The sequence below is a fragment of the Eubalaena glacialis genome, chromosome 6 (assembly GCF_028564815.1).
Source record: "Eubalaena glacialis isolate mEubGla1 chromosome 6, mEubGla1.1.hap2.+ XY, whole genome shotgun sequence".
Lineage (NCBI taxonomy): Eukaryota > Metazoa > Chordata > Mammalia > Artiodactyla > Balaenidae > Eubalaena > Eubalaena glacialis.
This window is the reverse complement of record NC_083721.1, coordinates 1,644,178-1,667,849: the sequence shown is the minus strand read 5'-3', so window position 1 is coordinate 1,667,849 and position 23,672 is coordinate 1,644,178. Positions and strand designations below refer to the sequence as shown.

The window sequence follows — 23,672 nt, the reverse complement described above, 5'->3', positions numbered from 1 at the left end:
ACTTCCATTGTCCCTTAGGTCACAAGCTGTCTGAGATCCTTTCCCGTCAGCACAGCTGCCCCAGTACCAGAGACCAAAGGCCTCGTTGATCAGCGGGTCAGTGATGCCGGTGGGCTCTGCCCGGCCCCGTGGCCCCGGGAGGGTCCCAGACGGGAAGAACCTCTTAAGGCCTTGGCGGGGGGGGGGGGGGGGGGGGGGGTGGCAACGGTGCAGCTTCCCCACGGGGCTGCCCTGAGGCCAAGGGCGCCTTGTGCGAGCTTAGCTCAGAGGCCGGGGCTCTGGGCCAGGCGCCATCACCACTGAGAGCTGTCACCCGAGCCGTGTCCCAGATCACTGCCTGCAGCCCCTAAACGGGGACATCAGGAACAGGAAAGGCAGGCGCCAGCGCTCAGGCTCAGATGTCCACCGGGTCTGGGGGAGCAGGGTGATTGCGGTCCCCTTCAGGGTGGGTGGCTCTTGTTCTCCCCACGCAGCCGAGCCTGACCAGGCGTCTCCAGACACAGGACACTCGCCGCTGGCCCAGCCGACCCCTGGCTCCTCTCAGGCTGGTCCCAGGAGCTCCCACCCGGCCAGGGCAGCCTGCACCATGCTGGCCCCGCCCCCGGTCACCTGCCAGGGACCCCACGTGAAGCAAGTCTGCCTGAGCCAGCCCCACGCTGGGGGCCGCATCCTGCAGCGTCCGTGCTTACAGGGCCTTTCCACCAACCAGAGTCCACCTGAGCCTCGAGTGAAAAAGTCCAGAGGCCTGGCGGCTGGGTCTTTGGAGCCTGTGTCTAGGGATAGCGTGGGCCACCCAGCCCCTGCCCAAAGCTGTGAAGCACTTGGCCAGATGTTTCCAAGATCTGTGCAACAGTCTTGCGGTTCATCCCCCGCACTGCCAGGCTGAGCAAACGCAGTTCGTACCAAATGGATGAGTGAATGACGTCCCTGCCCCGCTGACAGCTCACTGAGGAGCTGGCGGATTCCTGGGGCTCCCCCAGCCCACGAGGCCTGGCTGCAGCCCTGCTGCCCCCCTGCACTCCCCCTAGGACTCAGACCCTGGTCTGGGGCGCCAGCCGGCTCTCACTGGCTCTGGACGGCAGGAGGGGCCCCGCCAGAAGCTCTTACGTTTCTGGCGATGGACACAGACGCTGGGCTGTGGACACAGAGGCTGAGCCGCGTCCCCTGTGCTCTGCTCTCTGCGCGTCCAGGTGACGAGTGTCTGCCCAGATGCTCTTACTCACAAACCAACACAACGCGCCGCCGGTTTCTTGCACTCTGAAACTAGAGTGGTTTTAGGCAGGGTTAACCCCTCGCTCCCGGTGGCGGGTATCGGCGTATAACAGGCAGAACTAAACGCCCGGCGCGTGTGTGCCAGACGGTCGAGCCAGGGCCACGACCTGCAAGTGGAGCGAGGGCAGTGCCCGCACAGAATCTACCAGAACGCGCAGACCAATTACAGGTGAGCTCCGCAGACGGGAACAGCCCCGTGGAAGCTCCGGCCCTTCCAACACTCCGAGCGGCTTCACTCCCTGGGATTTGTGCCTCTGACCTGCCGTGGGCCCCTGAGCTCAGGCAGGACACGTGTGTCACTCACTCTCGGGGTTCCTCGGGTTGCAAAGAACAAAATCTGCCCCTGGGGACGGAAGTGGATGGAGGGCTCCGGGGTCACGGGGCCACAGGACGTCTGTCCCGAGGGGGACGTGCTTGGGGTGCGTCTGTCTTGGGACCCTCGGCTCAGGGCTCCAGCCACCGAGGCACGGCCCTAGTGGCTGAGGCGTGGATTGCAGGCTCCCCGTCCCACCGATGGCAGCCATGGAGGAAGGCAATTCCCAAACGGCGCTGGGGGTGGGGGGCATTGCCAAAATAGGGGAGAAGGGGCCCAGGGCCCAAGCAAGCACGTCACATGTCACACTGCAGCAGCTGTCCCCGTCCCCCCGGCCGCCCGGCCGCCCCAGCTAGCAGCCTTAGTCCCTTGCCTCTGCTCCTCCGCGGATCCATCGGCAAATCCCATGGATTCTCCAAAACCAGCCTCGACTGCCTCCAGTCTCCATCTTCTCCACCCGCAACCCCCTAGCACAGCCTCCAGCTGACCGGCTTCCGTGGCCCCTGCCCCACCCGTCCCCCACCAGCAGGAGGGGCCTTTGAAGACGCCACTCCACACGGGTGGCTCCTGAGACCTCGATGGCCCCACCATCTGCGGAGGGACAGCCACACTGGACACGCCGCCCACGGGGCCACGTCCGGGCGGCTCCGTCCAGCCTCAGCGGGGCGCCCGGTTCCCAGCCGTCTCTGTGCACGTTTGCGTGTGGGCGTGTATGTACGCATGTGCCTGTGCCTGCGCGTGTGGCTGTCTAACCAGTAAGGACAGGGCCCCACGAGATTCCGAGGCCTGTGCGTCTCCTCCAGCCGCAGGTGACGAGTGCTGGGGGCAGGCCCAGCTTTGATAGGATCTGGGCAGACCAGGTGCGCAGGGCAGCTGCAGGTGAGGGAGGGAGCTGGACAGGTTCCGAGCACGACTGACTCCAGGAGGGTCATCGCTAATGAGGGGCTGGCGACTGGTCTGGACACGCGGTGAGCCCGCCTCTGTGTGTGTGTGTGTGTGTGTGCGTGTGTGTGTGTGCGTGCATACATACACAAGGGTGAGGGTGGGGCTCCCCATGCCGGTGCTCTGGGCAGAGGTGGCGGTGGAGGCACCCTGGAAGGCAGCTTAGTAGAAAGTGCCTGCTACTCAAGGCCTCCTGCCCTCGAGGACCCCGGGGAGGTCAGCCCCCTGAGCCATAGTGGGCGACGGCGGTGACAAATGACAATAACAACAGACACGGGTCCTGTTTACGTCGAGCCCCTGAGCGCCAGGCTCTAGCTCCAGCGAGAAGGATCCAGACTCAAACCCAGGTCTGGCTGCTCCCGAGCTAAGTTCTCAGCCACCCCTGGGCTGCTCTGCGAGGCCCTCCATGGGGACTCCACTGTCTGACCTCAGGACGAGCCCTCCTGGGGTGAGTTTCAATCACTACGTCACAGCCAGTAGGGCGGCTGTGGAGGCTGCAGGCCAGGAAGAGGCTTCTCACCAGACTCGGGGAATGGGACGCGGGAGGCCCTACAGCAGCAGACGTGGCTCTGCCTTGAGGACAGAGGTTCTGGACTTGAAGCTGGGCCAAGGGAAACAGAGGAGGAGCCGCAGAGAAGGACGCCCCTCCCTGGGGCCCCCTGGTGCGGGAGGCTCCCAAAGCTGGGACATTCACGCCATCAAGGAGGCACCAGGCCAGTGCTGGGAAAGGGGACCGCTCGTTCCATGAACACTTACGGGGCAGGGAATCCAAGCCAGGCCCAGCTCTCTGCACAGGGCAGGAGGCCGTCATGTCCCCCAGATTCACACACTGAAGCCCCAGTGTGATGGTGTTTGGAGGTGGGAGCTTCGGGATGTAGCTAGGTCAACCGAGGTCATGAGGGTGGGGCCCCAGCGGGATTCGTGTCCTTGAGAGAAGAGGGGGAGACCAGAGCTTCCGCTCCTGCCCTGAGAGGACACGGCAAGGAGGCTGCAGGCCAGGAAGAGGCTTCTCACCAGACCCGACCGTGCAGGCACCTGGCCTCGGCCTCCGGGCACCAACCCACGAGAAGTGAACATCCGTTGTTCAAACGGCCGCCCGTGCGTTTCACTTGGCAGTGCCATGCCTTCCCCATGTGTCTCCATAGAGACAGACAAGCGACTAGACGGAAGGGTGGGGTGCTGGGGCAGACAGTGGTGGGGGTACGAAAAACACCCCCCAGTGCATTCAGGGCCGAGTGACAGCAGGAGCCCGCGGGGGGGGTGGGGGGGAGGAAGGGACCAGGAAGGCACCCGGACCTGGGAACCCGGGCTCGGCTGGACCTGGGAACCTGGGCGTCGGCTGCCCAGCCTGGCTGAGCCCTCACGTTGGAAGGCAGGGCTCCTGAGAAGAGGGGCCACACCCCGCAAAGGGCTACACTCTCTGGGTGACCACAGTCCCGAACGCAGGGAGTCTAGGAAGGTGGCCCTCAACGCAGCAGAGCCAGGGACCCTGTCCTAGAGGAGCGGCAGGCACGGAATGCTGGGACAGGAGTCAGGGCAGTCACACTTACTCATGTGCATTTACAAAATTTCAAAGGAAACAGAGTTCAAAAATATGCATACAGCTGAGCGAAATCCTGGCTGGTCCACTCCTCCCCAGCAGACATCACAAGCCCCAGGTGAGCCCACGGTCAAGTGCAGGGAGAGGCTCCAGGGGAGGGAGGGGGTGAGAGGAGAGTCCTGATCCAAGACCGGCCACCCCCCAATCCTTCCAGGCCCGGGAGGCCCCATCCTTGTCCCGAGCCCTGTGGGTGACTGCTTCTGGCCAGTGGGCTGTGAGCGAGGTGACCGCATCCCAGAAGGGTAGGTGGCGGGGGTGGTCCTGGCCCACCTGTCAGGCACCTGCAGGTCACACTCACTGAAGACGGGGAGGGGACACCCGCGAGAGACCCAGCACTGCCCAGTGCAGCTCAGGCCCTCATCCCGGGAAGGGCTGGCCTGTGGCTAGTACAGCTGCAGAGCTGGGCCTGGGCCCCGGAATGACGGGAGGAAACTCCGGGCGTGAGAGGACCAGGTGAGTTCACCTGTCCAGTCCTGGCCACAGAGCAGTGCGAGTCTGGCTGCCCGGCGCTTCCTCCCGTTCTGATGGGCGATAGGTCTCGGCGTCCTCGGGGCTTCGCGGATTTGCAGCCCTTGCTGCTGAGACCCAGAGACGTTTCTCGTGATGAAGCATCCTCTAGATGCAGGCCCAGAAGGACACCTGGTTCCTCCTTCTACTCAATATTCAGATGGCAAGTCGTTCCTTTAAAGCACCTTCAATAAGATTTAGCTGCATTTTCAAAAGAATTAGATTTTCAAAAGCTTAATCTTAATAATTTTGATTTCCATGTTATAATCATTAATTATATTTGAATTTTGCAAATCATCCGTTATAATTTGCACTTTCACTTTTAATAAGTACCTTGAATACCTCAGAAGAGAACTTTTTGAAAACACTGAAAAGTACTTTGTCTTTTATCTTTCTATTTAACTTTACTTATTTGATGGAAATGTATTCAAGTTTTGTACACTTTGAATATAATCACAGCTTTTAAGAATATTTTAGAGCAACACTGTTAATAGATATTAATTTAGTGAAAATCTTGAGTATGACGTGATTAGTGATTCTGTTGAAACGAGGGCAAGAATATACATTTTATGGGATAAATGCACAACAACGAGGGAATAAACCGTGTCTGTGTTCATTACACATCCGACGTCACCAGCTCACCAACAGAGGCCCCAGACCCAAGCGGCCACAACTAAACTGTGTTTTCGTACCTTGCCGTCGACACCTCCTGGTCGGGATGGGGACACACGTGTCTGTCTTCACGGTTTATTGTCTCCCCTTCGTCCTTCCCATGCGCAGACACCCCCGTCCCCGCCACCTGCTGGCTCTGAGCCCCTCCCTTCCTGGAGGGGCGTGCAGGGGAGGAGCCCCAGCCGAGAGCCCCTGCAGACCCGCCGGACCGGGATGGGCAGCGAGGAGCGGGCCCGCCCCCCCGCCGTCCCGGAGCCCCGCAGCCACCTGGCCGCAGCACGAGTGGCCACCCAGGCCACATCTGGAGACCCCGCAGGCTCCTGCGTCAGAGGACGCCCCTCCCTGGAGCGCTGGGCTGAGGGGCCGGCCAGTGCCCGGGCAAGCCCACGGGGCTCCGGGCAGGGGCCCCAGTCTCGGCCACCGAGGCGGCCTGGCATGTGCCAATGCACCGGGGACCTCGTCTGCCACCTACGGTCAGCAGGGACGCAGCCAGTGGACAGGGGCTTTGGCGGGTCCCGGTCCTCCGGATGAGGCTTGGGCCCCTCCCCCGGCGGCGGGCAGCCGTCTCCCCGGCGACCGCAATCACCTGGAGCCAGGCGTGCGCAGGCTGGCAAATCGCAGGTGATTCATGTGGCTAATTTCTTTATGACAGTCAGGCTAAATTAGGTTAATTATTTTTTAATGATCCTCTCAAGGGTACATGAAAATACTTGAAGCCAGTCCACAAACGTGGAGCGCTGCCGGGTACAGGGCGCTATCTGATGGACGGGATGCCAGCGGCAGGGAGTGCCAGGGGCGGGGGACGGCGCTGAGGCCAGGCCTCTGCCCTGCTCTGGGAGGGGACTGAGGGCCCCTTGCGGGGTGTCCAGGCACTTAGATGTGAGTGTGTGCTCCGGGCACTGTCTGCTTGCCCAGCCCTGAGGCCCCTCCCTCGATAAGCCTGGACAACAAGACCTGGGTCACCAGCGGGCCCCTGGGTGCTGTCACCATAGTGGGGTCCCCACCCCAGCTCCTCCGTCCTGGCCCCCTCGTCCCACCCACCCTCTTCCATTTAGCAGCACAACTGAACTTTCTAGATCAATCTAGAAACCGTGGGATGCAGGGCCCCCCCGCCTGGCTCCTCCCCTGAGACTTCAGCCTTCCTGACCCCCACCCCTGGTCAGAGCCCTGCTCCGGGCCACCTGCCGGCTCAGCCATCCCTCCGGAATGTTCTGGCTCCCCCAGCTAACCCTGCAGGGGAGCTCGGGGGGCTGCACACAGCCAGACAGAGCACCGGCCACGGCTGGCTCCTCCCGCCGTCAACGCAGAACCTCTGGCAGCCAAGGTACCCCCGCTGCCCCAGGCTGCCCCATGCACTGCCCCCTCGCTCACCACTCCATCACTGTGGCAGGAAACCCTCCCCTGCTCCCGTGGCCCGTACCTCCTGGGCGGGCTGCCCCACGGATGCTGGGCGCCCTCCGTGCACTAGTCGCTGACCACACCCGCCACGGTCCCCGGGCCAGGCACACCTGCACGGTGGCCTTGCCGCGTCGGGGGTTCTGGTTCTTGCTGCTTTGGGTCTTTGGATGGGCCTGACATCAAGGTCCGTGCGAGGCCCCAAAACAGAGTGTGGGTTCATACAGAGGACGGTCGGTCAAAGCCAAAAAATAATGTGAAACACACTTTAAAAGTAACCTCCAGGCGTCCAGGGTGAGAGAGAAGATGATGCAGCAAAGTGCCTCGGCGCAAGGATGGCTGACAGCTGCTCAAATCTGGCAGACACACAAATTTACACACTCACAAAGCTCCATGACACCCAAACAGGACAAACTCAAAGGGGCCCAGGGCCAGACTCATCCCATTAAGAGAACCGGAGACGGAGGCCGGAGCCTGGAAGCCGTCAGAGGGACGGAGTGCTCAAGGGACGGCAAGTCCAGCCACGACGGTTCCTCGCCGGATGTGGAGGCCAAGAGGCAGCGGGGACGGCGAGTCCAATCCGAATCCTACGTGCGGTGCAGCATCTCCAGGAACAGGGGCAAAACCAACAGGCTGGGAGGAAAGAAACGAGGAGGACATTCTCAAGGCAGAAAATGTCACCAGGGGGACGAGGCCCCAGAGGCCGGTGCAGAAAACAGAAAGAGTGAACATCTCAATAAGGATAATACGTTATTTGTCTCCTTGAAAGTCTTTAAAATAACTAAATCCTGAAAGCAAAAACCAGAACATCGTCTGGGTGACACCCCCCCCCCGTGTGCACATGTGACACGGATGACAAATGGGGGGGTCCTGCGCAGCTGTATGGGTTCTGGGTGTCACTTAAAGTGGTAAATTATTAACATAGACTGTGCAAAATAGGTATGTCTACTGTAATCCCTAGAGCAATCGTTAGAAGATTAATACAAATAAATATATTTTAAAAGCTAACAAACTAAACAGAATACTAAAAAAGATTCAAATAACCTAAAAGAGGGCAGGAAAACAGGAACAAATACCCCAACCAGAGGAGAAGACGGAAAGCAAATAAAGCTGTAGACCAGATCCAAGCACTTCAATGACTTTATTAAACAAAAATATACTAATTAAAAGAGAGATTGTCACATCGGATAAAAATAATAAAAACAGAGAAACAAGACCCCAATACATGCTATCTATAAGAAATCCACTTTAAATATAATGCTATATATGGCTTAAATGTTTAAAAAAAAAAAAATTCCCCAAAGAAACCAGCAAGTCCAGATAGTTTAACAGGTAAGTTCTACCAAACTTTCAAGAAACAGGTGATCCAGTAAGAAAAAAGAACAGAGACTCCCCAAACTATCCTTGAGGTCAGTCTGACTCTGATGCCAAAACCAAGACACAGAGAGGAGAAGCCAACCCACTCCCTCGTGAGTGTAGCCAGAAACCCCTCAGCCAAACGCTGCCGGTCAAGTGGAACAGACAATTTCAGGAAGAACACAGCTGATTACCCCACAAACACAGGATGGTGCAATTATAGAAAAATCTGGAAACGCAACTCACTTTATGGATTAACAGGAAAAGGGTGCTCATGGGTGCAGGCGGGCGGCAGGGGCGGGGCAGTCATCATCAGAGCAAGTGAAGTCTGAGCAGCGCCCAGAAAACTACCCGGAGCGGGGGCTGCCTCTCAGCACGGGGAGGGGGTCGGGGGGCAGGCTCTCCTGGGCAGTCCTGTCCTCTGGTGACCGGGAGCCCTCGGGCTTCATAGCACAGGGGCCGCAGGACTCAGCGTGTGCTCTGAAAGGCGAGTGATCTGGGGGGAGCTTCTATTTCCCTGCGGCGACTGGCAGCCCCACTCCGTGGCGCCCTCGGCCCTGGGCAGCAGCGTGATGACACCCAGCGGGCATCTCGCTGTGCTCGTCCACCCTGATTGCACGTCCACAGCGGGGAGCGCTGATGCAACGGGGTGGCCCCGGCCGACGGGGGTAAGAGGAGACACAGAGGTCTGCGCTGAAGGGCAGGCTCCGTTCTCTCCAGAGGCGTACCAGAGACCCCCAGGGGCCCTGGCTCAAGTACGCATTGTGACCACTCCCTCGACCACCCACGGGCCCCAGCCCAAAAGAAGACCGGCCCCGAGGCCCCCCTGTGGGCCCCCCCGTGGGCCCCCCCTGCAGGGTGCGCTGAGCCCCGGGGCCCGGCCCACCCCTCCTCCCTCTGTTACCCTGGCTCAGGCCCCGCTCTCGGGGGCCTTGGGCCAGGTTTGGCCGAGGGAAGCTCCAGCATGTCCCCGTGGCCCGGAGGAGAGTGGACAGATGGAGGATTCACTCCCGCCCTCCCCCGTTGCTGGTCCCTGGCTGGCGGCCGGTCACAACCCGGTGACCTCAGCTCCAGCGCAGCAGGGCTAGGACGCCCTCCGTCTCTCGCCCAGGCCTCAGGGTCCCTGTAAGACTGCCGGGATCCCGGCGGTGCCCAGGGGGTGCAGGGGCGAGACGTGAAGGCCGAGCTCCATCCCGCCCCGCACGGCCGGACCTCGGTGGTCTCATCCTCCCTGGATACCGAGGGTCCAGTGCGGGCGCCGGCGCTCACCCTCCCCCAGCCTTCAAGGCCCAGAGGCTTCTTGCCCCGGAGGAGCCCCGTGCGGGCACACGTGGGGTGGGGGCACCGGCCTGGAGCAGGCAGGGCCGGGCTGGGCGAGGTGGTGCCCAGGCTGCAGGTGGGGCCTCCCTGCCACCCGTCGCCCCGTGGAGCTGCTTCGCGGGCGGGAACTAGTCCAGGAGGGAGAACCCGGTGAGAATCCCCGAGTCTGCTCTGCCCTGAAGCTGCGAGTGTTTCCTGTGGTTCCAACTCGTTTAGTGCATCACCCAGGGTTTCCAAAAGCCACCGGCAAAAGACAATCCTCGGTCTCATCTCCACCGAGTCGGTTCCAGCGTCAGGTCCTCTGCCGGGAAGGTAAGCCCACACGCGCACACACGCTCACACCCACTTGAAAGGGACGTGTCGCCACCGTTCCCTGGAGCGAGCACGAGTCACAGGGACGTCCAGCCGCTCACACAGCTCCGCCGAGCCGCGTGGGGTGGGGACAGGCCCCGTCCGCGGCCGCCACTCAGCAGGCCCGGGCGCCCTCACAGTGCTGCTGCCAGGGCCCAGTGGGAGCCGCTCGGACAGGGCAGCCCACGCCCGCAACGCAGCAACCTGCGCGGAGGGACGGAGGTGATGCGGTCTCACCGCCCACCGCCATCCCCACCGGCCCGTCCCCCGCAGCCTGCGCCCCTCCAGAGGCTGAGCTCAGCTCCTTGCAGGGCTGGATGCCCAGGCCTGGGGCCCGTGAACACGTCCACCCTTGTCGGGGCCCCTGAAAGGAGATGACACTACCAAGCCGCCCTGGGACTCGAGGGAGGGCCTCCACAGCGCGGCTGCGCCCCTGCTGGCTCCGCGAGCACCCCTCGGTGTCACAGCAGACACTCCCCACCCCGGGGACCTCTCCCTGCCATGCTCCGTGCGTTTTACACGTCGTCCTTCACGTGACAAGTGTAGTCAGCAGAGAGGGTGAGGCCGAAGACGCCCCACATGTTGTGTCCGAAGGGCGGCAGGTCGACTCGCCCCAGCAACGCTGCGTCCGTGGGGCCACAGCGGAACCCGCCCGGGCGCCGCGCCCCACGGGCATTCAGATGAGGAGCCCGGGGTGGCGGGGGCCTGCCAGCTCACCGGGCTGACGAGGGCCGCGGGGACGCAGGCAGTGGCGGGCTCTGGGGCCCCACCCTAGGACGGAAGGAAGGGAGCAGCCAGGCGGGGGAGAGAGCACTGCTCCCCCGAGGCTGCGGGCGCCGCAGACAGCTGCGGGGAGTCCGCGCCCAGCAGGGCAGGTGCTGGTGGAGAGAGGCTCAGGGTGACAGGGCTGGGGGCCCAGGCAGATGGTGCTGAGGGGAGGCTGGAGGGGCGGCCTTGGTGACCCGGCCGGGCTGGCATCCTCAGGAGCTGGGCTTCGCTCGAGCGGGGAGGTGGTGGGCCCGGGGTGAGGCCACACCCAGGACACAGGCCAGATGCCGCGGGGCCCGGGCGGCGGGGGCAGGGCTCGGGGACATGGTCAGGGGTGGGGAAGGCACGCTTCTGCCTCTGCAGGGACTGGACCGTGGTTCCGTGCCCTCTACAAAGGCCAGTCCAGTGTCCTGCTGTGCTCTGAGCTGACTTCCAGGGCCGGGGCATAGCCTTCTGGCCACGTGGCCTACGGTCAGGCCTTGGGGGGGCGGGGGGAGTGGCAGCAGGCGATCCTGAGCCTTCCCCATGTGACCAGGGTGGGCTCTGTATCCCACCCAGGAGCCCTGACTGATGCACAGGACGGATGCATCACACCAGCACAACCTCTGAAAAATCAGCAACCTGACCTGTACGAAAACCAGACGGAAAGCAGCCACAGCCCACACATGGGAGGGAAGGGTGGAGTGGACCCTGCGGGCTCCGTGTTTCCAGTCATCCGGGGCCACAGGGCCGGCAGGGACGCGCCCCTCCCCCCAGAACACACCCAGGACAACGCAGTGGGGCTCCCACACCCAGAAGACAAAACCCCGGAACTCCCCTCTCTGTGCCCGGAACCAGACTGGCAAACAGGAAGACAAGGGTGGGCATTTGCCTCAAATATCCGAACATTTGCAGGAGACCAATGCCATGGAGAAGGGGCACCAAACACAACACATGAAAAATGAAACACAAAGAAACCTAACAGAGCAAACCAACCTTTTCAATTAAATCTAATTAAAATCCCCAAAGGGGAGAAGTTCAGGCTACCTGTGTGGGAAAGAGCACAGCTGGCCTGGGACGCGTCCTCAGGCAGCTGGGGACGTGCGCTCGGGGAGGGGGTCCCACGTGGTGGGACAGGAGCGCCTCACTGGCCTAAACAATCTGCACCACAGTATGGCGTGCGCTGCACACCTGCTCTCCCTCGGGGGGCTGGAGTTTCGGTGCCAGGCAGAGGGTACCCACGTGACCAGCCCCCGATAAAAACCCTGGGCGCTGGTCCCCCAGGAGCTCCCTGCTGGGGAGTCAAGCGCACCCCGTGTGGCTCCGCTGGGGGTGCTCGGGAGGCCTGTGCCTGGTGCCCCCCAACCCCTCCCCACGCCACGTTCCCTGTGGTGCTCAAGTCCCTGGGCCTTTGGCTGTAATAGCCTCCCACGGAACCACTGAACGTGGGGGTGGTATCGGGGACCCCAACTCACGATCACGTCGGAGATCTTCAATAGTAAGAAGTATGCTGGAAACCCCTGGGCAAAAGGCAGAATGAAGGCTGCTGGAGGGCGGGCCAAGCCCCTGGCCCGGACACGGCGCAGAGGGCACTGGGGGAGAGGAGGCTGAGGGACATAAGCAGACTCACGTCAGCGGCCGTGACGAGACTGGAGACTCGAGAGCAGGACAGAAGCGCCACCTCCGCGCCTGCTGGTCTCTCCTCGCCCGACGGCCGTCTGCTGCCAACACTCACAGGTCAAGGAAAGGCCGAGGGTCAGTGGAGGCTGGTGAAAACGTCTGCAGACCCCGACAGGGACACCCGGGAGTTCCAGGGGAGACCAGCGGGCGGAAGGAACAGGAAAGAGCGAAACTTTCCGAAGCTCACGTCTTCGGAAGGAGGTGGTAGTGGGAGTCCTGGCGGCCGTGCCACCCGTAGGGGGGCACCCCCGCTGCCCGCCGGCCACGGGGTTCCCATACGATTATATTAAAACACGGCAGAGAAAACACTGCTCGGGACAGGGGGAAAATATAGCTTTATTTTACCATAGGAATTAATAAACTCCGTCACAGAATAAGGACACCATGGGACTCCTTCTCTTTTGTTTCATTTAATAAATACAAATGAATAAAAATACTTTCTTTTGCAAAGAGACTGCCTCTCTTCCTTCTCCAGATTTCCTGAGCCCCCGTGGCCACAGGCCCACACTCCACCACACTCACCTTTTCCTCTCTATGGAGAGGGCTACGTCCCATCCAACATGCCCGCAGATACTATGTAGGTACAGTACCTCTCCTTTCCCCGTCCCCTTCCGAATGCAAGTCCTCGTACTGAATTTCAACTTGTAAATGGTTCCCTTCTGAGAAGGAGAGTCTGGTTTCCACAGAAGCCCTTTAGCCAGTACCACGTAACACCAAGAAATGAGCAAGGTTTCAGTAAAAGACTCCTGCCCGCGGGCACATTATGAAAGGGAAAGGATAACGTAAAGTAAAATGTACGTCTTGTAGACTGTCCCTTATTTCAAAAATAGAAACTCCTATTTAAATTTAACCTGTTTGAAACAGGCCAAATATTTGACTGCACGCAACAGATCTGTTATTGCTTGAAACGGAGCCCTGGCCCCGCGGCTGAGCTGCCCACGCCGGAGGAATCCAGACCCCCTCAAAACCACGAGCCGCAGCTGAGCGCCCCGCACCGACCCGGGGACCCCGGGGACCCCGTGCGCCACGCTCCCACGAGCGCTGGTCAGGCCCGGGGGAAGCACACCTCCGTGCTCTGCGCTAACGGGAGCGCCCCTTCCCAAGTTGCCAAGAACACGAGCGCTGGTCAGGCCCGGGGTGAAGCACACCTCCGTGCTCTGCGCTAACGGGAGCGTCCCTTCCCAAGTTGCCAAGAACGGTTTTGTCCCAATAGTTAAGTTTCTGCTGCAGCTACCACGTACAAACGCTCAGAACTTTCCAGTTTTCAGAGTGGAATAGAAAAGCTCCGACACACCCAGAAGACACTCTGACTAAAATCTCGGTCTCACGTGCCCCTGCTCTGGTAAATGCACTAGGAACTGAGACACAAGCGTAAAGTGTGATCAACACCAGCAGGGAAAACGCCGGTCTTCATGGCCAGCAGGAAACTTCTTTTCTATGTGCCCCATTTTTCATTAGTCCACATTTTAAAAAAGTATTTATTTCCTGAAAGTATTTCTAAATGTGATTATTTGTAACATACAACAAATGAAAAATGTGACTAGATTGCAAGAAAAATATCTGTTTGTAAAGCAAAGTACTGAAACAAAGTCATGTCCTCCTCACGGGGGACACGGGAGCCCGGAGGGGCCCCCAGGGACAGCCGGCCGCCGCCCCCCTCCTGGGCTGCGAGGCCCCGCGTCTTCGGAAGGAGCGGCACTGGTTCTAGTCTCTGGGGGCCGGCGCGTACGCCCCGCCCCGCTCCGCACTAAGTGCTGGGTCCGCAGGCACGTCCGCTGGAGAGGTAGTGGTGACAGCTCTCATCATCCCCCTGGGCCACCTCGGCAAGAACGAGGGGTGGGTCCCTCAACTGCACCCAGCTGTCATCGTCCTACAGAAACCATCACTGCAGAAGAGAAGGCTGTTTGGGGTGGGAAAGGTAGAAAAGAAATAGATGCTGTGGTTCTGCAAGCTTGCCTTTTTTGGTACCAGCACAGAGTGTCACTGTCACTAAGCGTTTTGGAGGAGGAACTCCAAGTCTGCTCGGTGGTGCGCCTGCACGCAGGCGCGGGCACACGGCTGTGCACACACGTGGGCAAGGCTCAGAGCCCCAGCGACTTCTGCACGAGCTGCTTGGCGATCTTGTAAAACTGTTCCCGGTCATCCCGCCACATTTTGGAGGCATCCACGTTGGCCCCGCTTTCATCGTTGGGCTCTGAAAGAGAAGGAGAACCTCCACGTGAAAGGGGCTCAAGAAAGAAGGACCCGGCAAGACCTCCCACCCCCTGGAAGAACATCACTGATCTTCCCAGAGAGGTAACCGGAGACAAACCGGAAGCGCCGAGGGATGTGGAACTCCGGGCAAGGACATCAGTTCTTGTGGAGACAAGAGCCTTCTCCTGAGGGGCGGGGCTGAGCAGCGGCGAGAGGGCAGCGGACAGACCCACCCTCAGGGCTCCTCCACCCGAGCCTCCCAAGGGCCCACACAAGCCAGCTCGGCCTCACTCAGGAGGCACCAGCCGAGCAGATCAAGCGGCCGCTGTGGGCCTCCCCCTCGGGCCTCCCGCTTGGCCACCAGCTCCCTCCGTTCGATGCTCCCCCGTTTCACGGGCGCTCTCTTCCCCCGGGGCCACCGGGCCGTTCCTCTCTCGGCTCCCTCCCCCCACGCGCCCTGTCCCTCACCTCCACGGCCAGTCCTGGGAGAGCCCCCGTCAAGGCGGCCACTCACACAACACCCCGAACTCTTGTCTCCCCTGAATCCTGCTCCCTCTGGAGTCCTGTCCCCACAGTCAGCACCCCTCCACCCCGCAGTGAGGGCAGGAGCAGGAGCCCCCCCCCCCCCCAGGACGCTGAGCCTTAGAGCCGGAGTCTCCAAGGTCCCCCTCCCCAACCTCCCCCGTCCTCTTGGCCTGGGACCCACCCCGCCTGTTTCAAGCACATGGGCTGCAAGGGCGATCCGTGGTCTAACAGCCCCACGAGCGAGCGTCAGCTCCGGGCAGGTGCAGGTCCACAGGGCGCTCCGCCCCCAGCCGGGCTCCAGCCATACCAGTCCTGGTGACGCCCCCAGAGGGTCCGCGCCCCCCACCAACCTTGTTAACTCCCACATGTTCTAAACTCACCTCGGGAAGTGGCCCCTGTACCCTGATCTCAGGATTTATCACAGTGTCCTGCAATAGTTGGTGGCTGTGAAAGTTCCCTGAGAATGTGGGGCCTTAAGGTTGGGGTCAGTGTCACCTGAGCTTTACACCCCAGGACACGGCGTCTGCAATGTAGTGCCCACTGAATGAATGAAATGCCCACGGATACTCATGGCCAACAATGTGATACGCACGAGACCATCTTTACATCCGTAATTATAAAAAGCAGCTTACGCTTGGAAAAGTGTGTATGAGTAACATTACATGAAAAAGCAGAAAAGAAAACAGTATATGTCGACTCCTCACGGCGGACAGGGAGCTATAAGACGAGGGTTGATGAGGAAAGAGAAGCAGCACCGAGTGTCGGGTCTCCCCGCTCTGGACGTGAACCTGCAGCGTGTCAGGAGCCGGCGGGGGGCGGGGGGGGCGTTACCTGCCAGCATGCTCACCACCGACAGGAGGATCTTCTCCACGCTCTGCACGGGGCTCCACCGCTCGGCGCTGCTCTCGTAGCCCATGGGGTCGTCGCCGGGAGCGTGTAGGATGGAGATGCAGACTCTGCCATCAGGGTAGACTGCGGGGTCAGAGCACAGCCGGTGAGCCGAGGGAATGGGCCCGTGACAGGGCGCTCGGTCAGGCCCACAGAGGAAAGGCAGCAAGCGGCGCAGACACCGAGACGGAGCCGTCTGCACGCGGCACAACCTGCGGCCCCAGCGCCACGTTCACGGCCATGCTCACGTCCACGCGCTCCCCGCGGGCCCGGCCGGGCGCCCAGGGCAGCGCCCACGCACGGACAGGGTGCTGGGCCGGTCTGAACAGTTCTAGTATCATGGGGTGACTCCACCTTCATATGGATTTTAAAAGCATTATATCCAAAGGGGATAATGAAAGGCTACCTGGCAGCCAGACAGTCCACCAAAATATCTCATGTAATTAGGACTCTTCACAACACTTTTCATAAAAAGTTTCTTAGATATCCCTCGTTCTGCCATTAAATCCCTGAAATAGACTGTGTAAAATATACGTCGCCATAGCTGGGAAAAACGCTACAGGAATTACGTAAATATCCAGAGAAAGACAGATACCAAGATTTCTCTTGGTAACTTACTGTTAACAGAAAAACGACCGCCTGTCGTCTCTGGAAATCAGCTGTGCCTGAATCTAAATGCATCTCCCATCAACAGCATCACTAACAAGACCCTCAAGATCTGATTCAAGAAAAATAAATTTTCAATTCAAAGTCTGGGGTTGGTCCTGTCAAAAAGGTCAAAAGCATCTGTTATCTTTCTTTTACACATACTTGGGGAAATTCTCAGATGATTCAGTATATGCTCAGATATCCAGGAATCACTTGTAAAACTGTAAGGCTATTAAGTTATAATAATAAGAATACCAGACAATTTTAAATAAATTTAATTCACCCTCACTCGTGAGCTCAGCATTTCATGACCATTTAGAAATGTGAGTCGTTATAAACGGCCTTTCTTTTACACCTGGTCCCTCGTTTTCCCCATGCATCCCTTGTTCTAGTGGTTTCTGCGCTTTGAAACTGCACCGCAAACTCTCACTGAAGGGTTAGGAAACCACGCGCGATCTGTCTCAGACACCAGGATGTCCATCTGAAGTCCACACACACGGGACCTGGCGCCCAGAATGCTCTGAACAGTTCTCTCTGCCACGGACAGAGAGGAGGTGATGCAGAGTTCTCAACTTCAGTGTCACTTCCTCAAGGTGACAGCACCATGCGATGACACCGCTGACCCCAGAAACATCAAAAAGCAGCTGTGTCCCTGCCACCCCCCCCACCACACCACAGCAGCGTCACTTCCTAACCCTCCCGAGTCCCCGCCCAGCCGCAGCGCTTCAGCGCCAACAACTCCCGCTGGTGCCAGGCCGGCGGTCTCCCCTCCAGGCCACGGCAGCGACCCAGCACGCGCTCCGCTCCACCTCCAGCCTGCACCACAGTCACCCTTCAAAGGCCATGCTGGTCACGCCGCCCCTCACGCTCACTCCCAGCCCCTCAGCGGGTCTCCACAGCTCCTCGGATAAACATCAAAGTCCTTAATGCTGACCATGCTGACCGAAAGGCCTGAACCGGTTTGGCCCCTCCCCCCCCTCCCCTCCCCCTCCCCCCCCACACCGGGCCTCTGCACCTGCTAGACCCCCTCCCCACCCCAAACAGACCCCTGGGCAACTCCTACAGCTCCTCCTGCAGGTGGTGGGTTCAACCACCACCCCTGCAGGTGCCTCCCTGGCCTCCCATGTGGTTTCACATCTCCCTGTATGATTCCTTCATCAGCGTCCATCGCTGCCCTCAGACTGGGAGCTCCTGACCGTCCAGCCCCCCACCTCTGACGGTCTGCTCGCCACCCCATCCCAGCGACTCTCAGTGAATCTGTTGGACTATGTTTTAAAGTATTTATGGACCGACCAATTTTTATGACATTGGTAGACCTACTGAATAGCTCTTCTCAAAAATAATTTTTACAAAGTAAGAGTAACACATACCCGCCTACAGTAATGCCAAATTTAAAAACTATTTGCATTGATTACCTGAACATCAAAAATAATATTATCAGGCTATTCTTAGTACACACATAATTCAATCAGTTTATTGGCCGTATCTGTCTTTAAACCACATCACAGGTATCGTTCTAAAGAATGTATTTATCTTCAATATAATCTTATTATTTATTTATTTATTTTTGGCTGCATTGGGTCTTCGTTGCTGCGCACGGGCTTTCTCTAGTTGCGGCGAGCGGGGCGGGGGGCGCTACTCTTCGTTGCGGTGAGTGGGATTCTCATTGCGGTGGCTTCTCTTGTCGCGGAGCACGGGCTCCAGGCGCTCGAGCTTCAGTAGTTGCGGCACGTGGGCTCAGTAGTTGTGGCACACGGGCTTAGTTGCTCCGCGGCATGTGGCATCTCCCTGGACCAGGGCTCGAAGCCGTGTCCCCTGCATTGGCAGGCGGATTCCTAACCACTGCACCACCAGGGAGGCCCTTATCATTTATTTTTTAATTACCCACAATCCTCTTCATAGTTGCATTTTATGGTTAATCACCTTGAACTTGTTGACTTCCTCAATCAACTCTTCTGACCATAATGAATTTTTAAACTTTGTATTATGGAAAATTCCAAACACAGAGCAAAACAGCAGTATACCATGAATGCCCACAGGCGCACAATCTCTAGGCCTCTCCTGGAACCATCGAAACTACTTCAAAAGCACTTACTGTTGGGATGAAACATCTCACAGGTAAATCTCATCTTTGGAGGACTTAACGGGTAATCAAGTGGGAAACTCAGGATGGCAGGAAAAACCCCAAACTCAAAACAGGTGTCTTCTGGGCCCCTAAAAGATACAAAATACAGAGACAGAACTTCAAGGTAGATTTTTTTCAATGTCTACCACACTTTAGAAACGAGTTAAGGAAATATCTACTGCTTTACAAATGCGCATGAAAAGATTATCTAAATATTATAATAACGATGAATTGGTATTTTTTTATGGTTGGAAAGTAATGTGTCATTGTTCTGTTCCAATCAGGTTTAAATCACAAAGACCGGATCACAGGCACAGTTTTCACATTAATAAGGTTGAGAGTGGGGCAGCAACACCTGCTGAAAACGACGGGATCAGAGAAAAGAACTGCAGCCGACACTGCAAGATCGCAGGGATTCTGTTTTTCTATGTGGTACAATTACATTTTAGGATAAAGATACAAATCATGGTACATGTTAGAGCAGGATTCTATTGTACTAAATGAATGAGGGGTTAAGAGTTGTTACTTCAAAGTCTATTTTTAATCTTTAAATGCGCCTGAGAAGTGGTTTTGTAACCTTCAAGAAACAGGTACAGAGCACACACAGATCACTGTGATGCTCGCGCGCACGTGCGTCAGCCGCAAGCCCTGACCTGCAGGCTTGGGCTCGTGCCACATCCTGGGACGACGTGGTCACCTGAGTCCTCACCGTCACCAGGCACCAGTGCCTGCCTGCCTGCCTGCCGAAGTTCACGTCCTCCTCACGTGGAAAATGGCAGAAACGGGCCAAACCACTTCCAAAGTCCTGTCAAATTTTAAAGCTCTATATGTGTAAATGAACACTATCTTGACCAACAGACAAGACGCGAAGGCCAGCCGGAGAGGGAGGGGGACAGCAGCCCAGCTCGCACCGTAACAGAGAGAGGGACGCCTCCTCCCCTCACAAACGTCCTTTATACAACATGCACAACAGCAGTTTAAAATCTAAGACCACCCTTCCTCTGTACATTTTTATCAGGAGGCAGAGCTGCTGAATGACAGCTACACACAGCGACACCAGACAAGCACTCTGGGAAGACGGGTCAGTTCAACAACGAAGAAGAATCCCGTTCTCTTTCTGGGCGCGGAGAGGGCAAGGCCCCAAGCGTGTAACACACGAGCCCCAAACCAGCACAGGGGCCGAGACCCTGCGCTACAGCAGCAGTTCAAGTAGACAAAAAATTCTCAAAGAAACTGTGCAGGCAGCTTCACTTCCACCTGCTGACAACGCCCAGGGATTTCGACGGCACCAGTGCAGTGGAGGCCAGGACTGCATCATGGGGTGCGGAGGGGGGGGTGGTAAAATGGCCAAAACAAGAACAAGGCAGCAAGTGTTTGGTGGAGCCACATTTTTTTCAATTGAAGACACACATCTGGATTCTGAAAACTGTGTCCTTGCTACTTTTGGGGAAACCAAGAGTGGAAAGCTACTCTGTCGTGGAGGGATAAGCGTCCCTGGACAGCGGCACCCAGAGCCCCGGCAGGAAGCAGGAACAGGACGGCCGCACGGAGAGGCGAGCTCGGGGGCCAGGGCTCCCCGACAGCCGCCCTCCAAGCCCTCCGCTCTGAAGGGGGTCAGCGCCGACGGCAGGGGAGAGCCTGCGCCCCCCGCCCCTCTTCCAGCCTACAACTCACGGTAGAGGATAAACACCACTGCGCTGGCCCTCACACGGCCTCCCGAGGGAAGGTGCCAGGAAGCAGTGTTGTCACCTCAGCGAGGGTCACCTGACTCAGGCCAGGTCCCGGATCGGGTGGCTCAGTGGAGAGCAGAGGGCAGCTCAGGCTGCTAACCCAGGAGCCTGTAAATCAGGGCTGCGGCCACACCAGCAATGCTCGCAGCGCCTCGGTATTCCTGGTACCTCCAAGTTAGAACGGAAAAGAATGTCTGGGTAGTTAAGTGTTTTTGGACTGAGCCAAATGGTATTTTCTCAAGACTTTGATATTTGCTCAGGTCTTTGTTTCTCATAATAGAGCTTTCTTTAAAATAAAAAAAACAAAACCCACTAGGTCGTCCATAGCTTCCGAAGCAAGATCAAACATTTCCTAAAGTGCTCCCACATCTGAAATATCCAAGCCATTTTCAAATGCTCTGGTTTGCTACTGGTTTGAAACAGGGGCTTCTTTCTCTTCTAGAATGCCCAGTGCCTTGGCCCAGCACACAGGTGCGCCCACGTGCACGGGGGCCTGCCCGCTGACTTCATGGAAAACGCTATCGAGTAAATTCCTGGACCAAGATGGGAGATATAATTAGTGTTATTTTTGGACAAGCTTTCCTGTCATACTCAGGACAGCCTCACTCCTCTTTCACCAAAGAAGGCCTCACCTCAAAATCAAATTTATCTGAGGCAAATACAAACTCTTCAAAGCCTGCAAGTTATTTTCTATCTTAATTGATTAAAACAACGGCCTAAATTATTTCCGAGCTCTGAGGTGAGTGTTTTATTTATTTTCTGAGACTAGTATTAAGAGCAAAGCAGAACGCCCTTGCTCCCCTCTGGAAAGGCAACAGTGCCCTCTGACTTCCCGGCTTCAGGGGAGCGAGCGGCCAGGGAGCCAGCACTGGGAGGAGCACCCACGCTCTAAGCCCAACCAGGGCCCAGCAACGCTCACTCCTCCCAAAGGGCAGCGCTGGCTCAACACCTGCAGCCACGCGCCGTCACTGGTGGTCGGTCACTTGCAGAGCCAATAAAAACTGGAGACACGCTTGGTTAGTCTTTCAACATTAAAGTCGAGTGAGGCACCGTGCTTTGCCTTTCACCTCTAAAACCGTACGGAGGTAACAGAAGCAGCCCACGGCCTGCACACTGAAGGCGGCAGCGAGGCCAGAGTACTCCACCGTGGAAGCTGGGTGTGTCTGGGCGTCCGTGAGCCACCTGCCCGCCAGGCATGTTCCAGGACCGCAGCCCGCACGTCACTCCAGCTGCGGCAGGTGTGGAAGAAGCTGTTTTGGCGCTGTTCTTTTGCAAGTTTGTCACAGCACACAGACAAAATTCTCAAACATACATACGAGGCTTGAAATAATGGAGACTGTAAACCCATTCACTAGCGCACCCTTGAACTGGATTACCAAGGGACAATTATTCTCCAAAGCCATGACCACTTGAAGCATAAAAAAGAAGGGCACACTGCTTCACAAACACCCTCCAGCCCAGGCGAGGGTGTCACTGCCCTCGCTCTCTCGCTGCAGAACCCACACGGAGCACCCGGTGGTGGCGAGAGGGGGCCTGGAGTCAGAGCAGGGGTGCCACCTCCTTCCTGCGCCCCTGGCTCCGCAGCTCGGCCAAAGCTTCTTGCCAAAGCCCCCACCTCCCCAGTGCAGGTGGGTTGCAAGCACAGCCCCCAGGCCAGGGGCTCTAGAAGCCATGACTCCAGCTCCGGGGTGCCCTGCTGTGCCTCTAAGCCCCCAAGTCACTGAAGGAGCGCCTGTTGCGTGAGGGTCACCCCGCCAGCAGCGAGGCTGCACAGAAACTGACCGGAAGGTCCCGCTCACAGGACCTTCACACCGGCAGGAAAGCCAGGACGGGCTGCAGGGAGCTGTCGTCCCAGAGACAGTGCCCTCGCTGCCTCTCTCCTTGGGAGCCTGGTGGTCTCAGCCGGACTATGTGTCTACACCCATCTGGCACCAGCCTTGACTCAGCGCCGAGTCTCTGGGGATGGACCCAAGAGCCGCTTTCCTCTTTTGTTGTGTGCTAAGCACCCTAGCGATCCTGATGTAGAGAACCAGCGCTGGTTAAACTGTGAGGGAGGAAAAGGACAGGGCCTTCCATCTCAGGAAAGCACGGTGGTAACAAATACAGGCTTCCTTCCATATAATTATGGGTCAACTGATTCCGACAAAGGTCCAAGGCGATTCAATGCAGGAAGGATTTTCTTTTCAACAAATGGTGCAAGACAATTGGACAGCCACATGCCAAAAAATGAAGCTGGCTCCTACCTAATGCTATACTCCAAAATTACCCAAAATGGGCCAAAAACCTAAATTTAAGAGCTATAAATATAAAACTTCTAGAAGAAAACACAGGAGAAAATCTTTTCAACCTTGGGTTACATGACACCAAAAGCATAATCTATACAAGGAAAAACTGCTGAACTGCATTTCATTGGAAATGAAAACCTTTGCGTTTCAGAGGACCCCATTAAGAAAATGAAAAGGAGGGACCTTCCCTAGCGGTCCAGTGGTTAAGACTCCACGCTCCCAATGCAGGGGGCATGGGTTTGATCCCTGGTCAGGGAACTAAGATCCCGCATTCCGCACAGCTCGGCCTAAAACATAAAAAAGAAAAGAAAAGAAAAATGAAAAGGAAAAGGAAAGCTGCAGAATGGGAGAAAATATCTGAAAATCACATTGATACATCTGATAAAGGACTCTGTATCCAGAATATATAAAGAACTCTTAGGACTAAATAAGAAGACAGCCCAATTAAAAAATGGGCAAAAGTTCTTAAGTTCACCAAAAAAGATAGGTGAGTGGCTCATCAGCCCATGAAAAGATGCTCAACAGCATCGGTTATTAGGGCAATGCAGTCCAAACCCACAAGGAGACCCACCTCACACCCAACAGGACAGCTGGCATCAGACACCACCAAGAGGGTGAGGAAGTGGAGAGCCGAGAACTCAGCACTGCGGGTGGGAGTGTAAAATGGTGACACGACACGCCGGGAGGCCCACTCCTGCGCATCCAGCCGAGGGAGGGGGAAACCCGTCCGCGCAGACTTAGGCCCCGTGTTCGCAGCTGCACCGTCACAACAGCCGAAGAGGGAAGCAGCCAAATGCCTGTCGACAGGTGAGCGGGTCCATTCACGGTGGACACAGCTCGGTGGTGACGGGAAGGAGCCGCTCCCACAGGCTGCGCCGGGAACCTCGAAGACACCACGCCCAGAAAAAGGAGCCGGACACCGAAGATGCTGTATCGTGTGATTCCACTTGCAGCAGAAGTCCAGAAAAGGCAAATCGACAGAGTCAGAGAGCAGATCAGAGGGTGCCCGTGGCTGAGGGGGACTGAGTGCACAAGGGCATGAGCACGTGTTTGGAAATGCTCTAAAAGTGAAGTGTGATGACTGCACAACTCTATAAATTTAATTTACTAAAAATCATTGACT

General features: G+C 57.6%; 1 protein-coding gene across 2 annotated transcripts in view; it reads right to left on the bottom strand.

Moving 5' to 3' along the window:
* Positions 1-12,473: 12,473 nt before the first annotated feature.
* Positions 12,474-23,672, bottom strand: part of UBE2G2 (ubiquitin conjugating enzyme E2 G2) — a 29,051-nt gene continuing 17,852 nt past the window's right edge. For both annotated transcript variants that reach the window (XM_061192817.1, XM_061192819.1), the window contains 3 exons: positions 18,505-18,623; positions 15,705-15,845; positions 12,474-14,349 (listed from right to left, as the gene is read on the bottom strand). In XM_061192817.1, the coding sequence (XP_061048800.1) occupies positions 14,237-14,349; positions 15,705-15,845; positions 18,505-18,623 (373 nt within the window). In that variant the 3' untranslated portion in view covers positions 12,474-14,236. The remainder of the gene's footprint in view (positions 14,350-15,704; positions 15,846-18,504; positions 18,624-23,672) is intronic.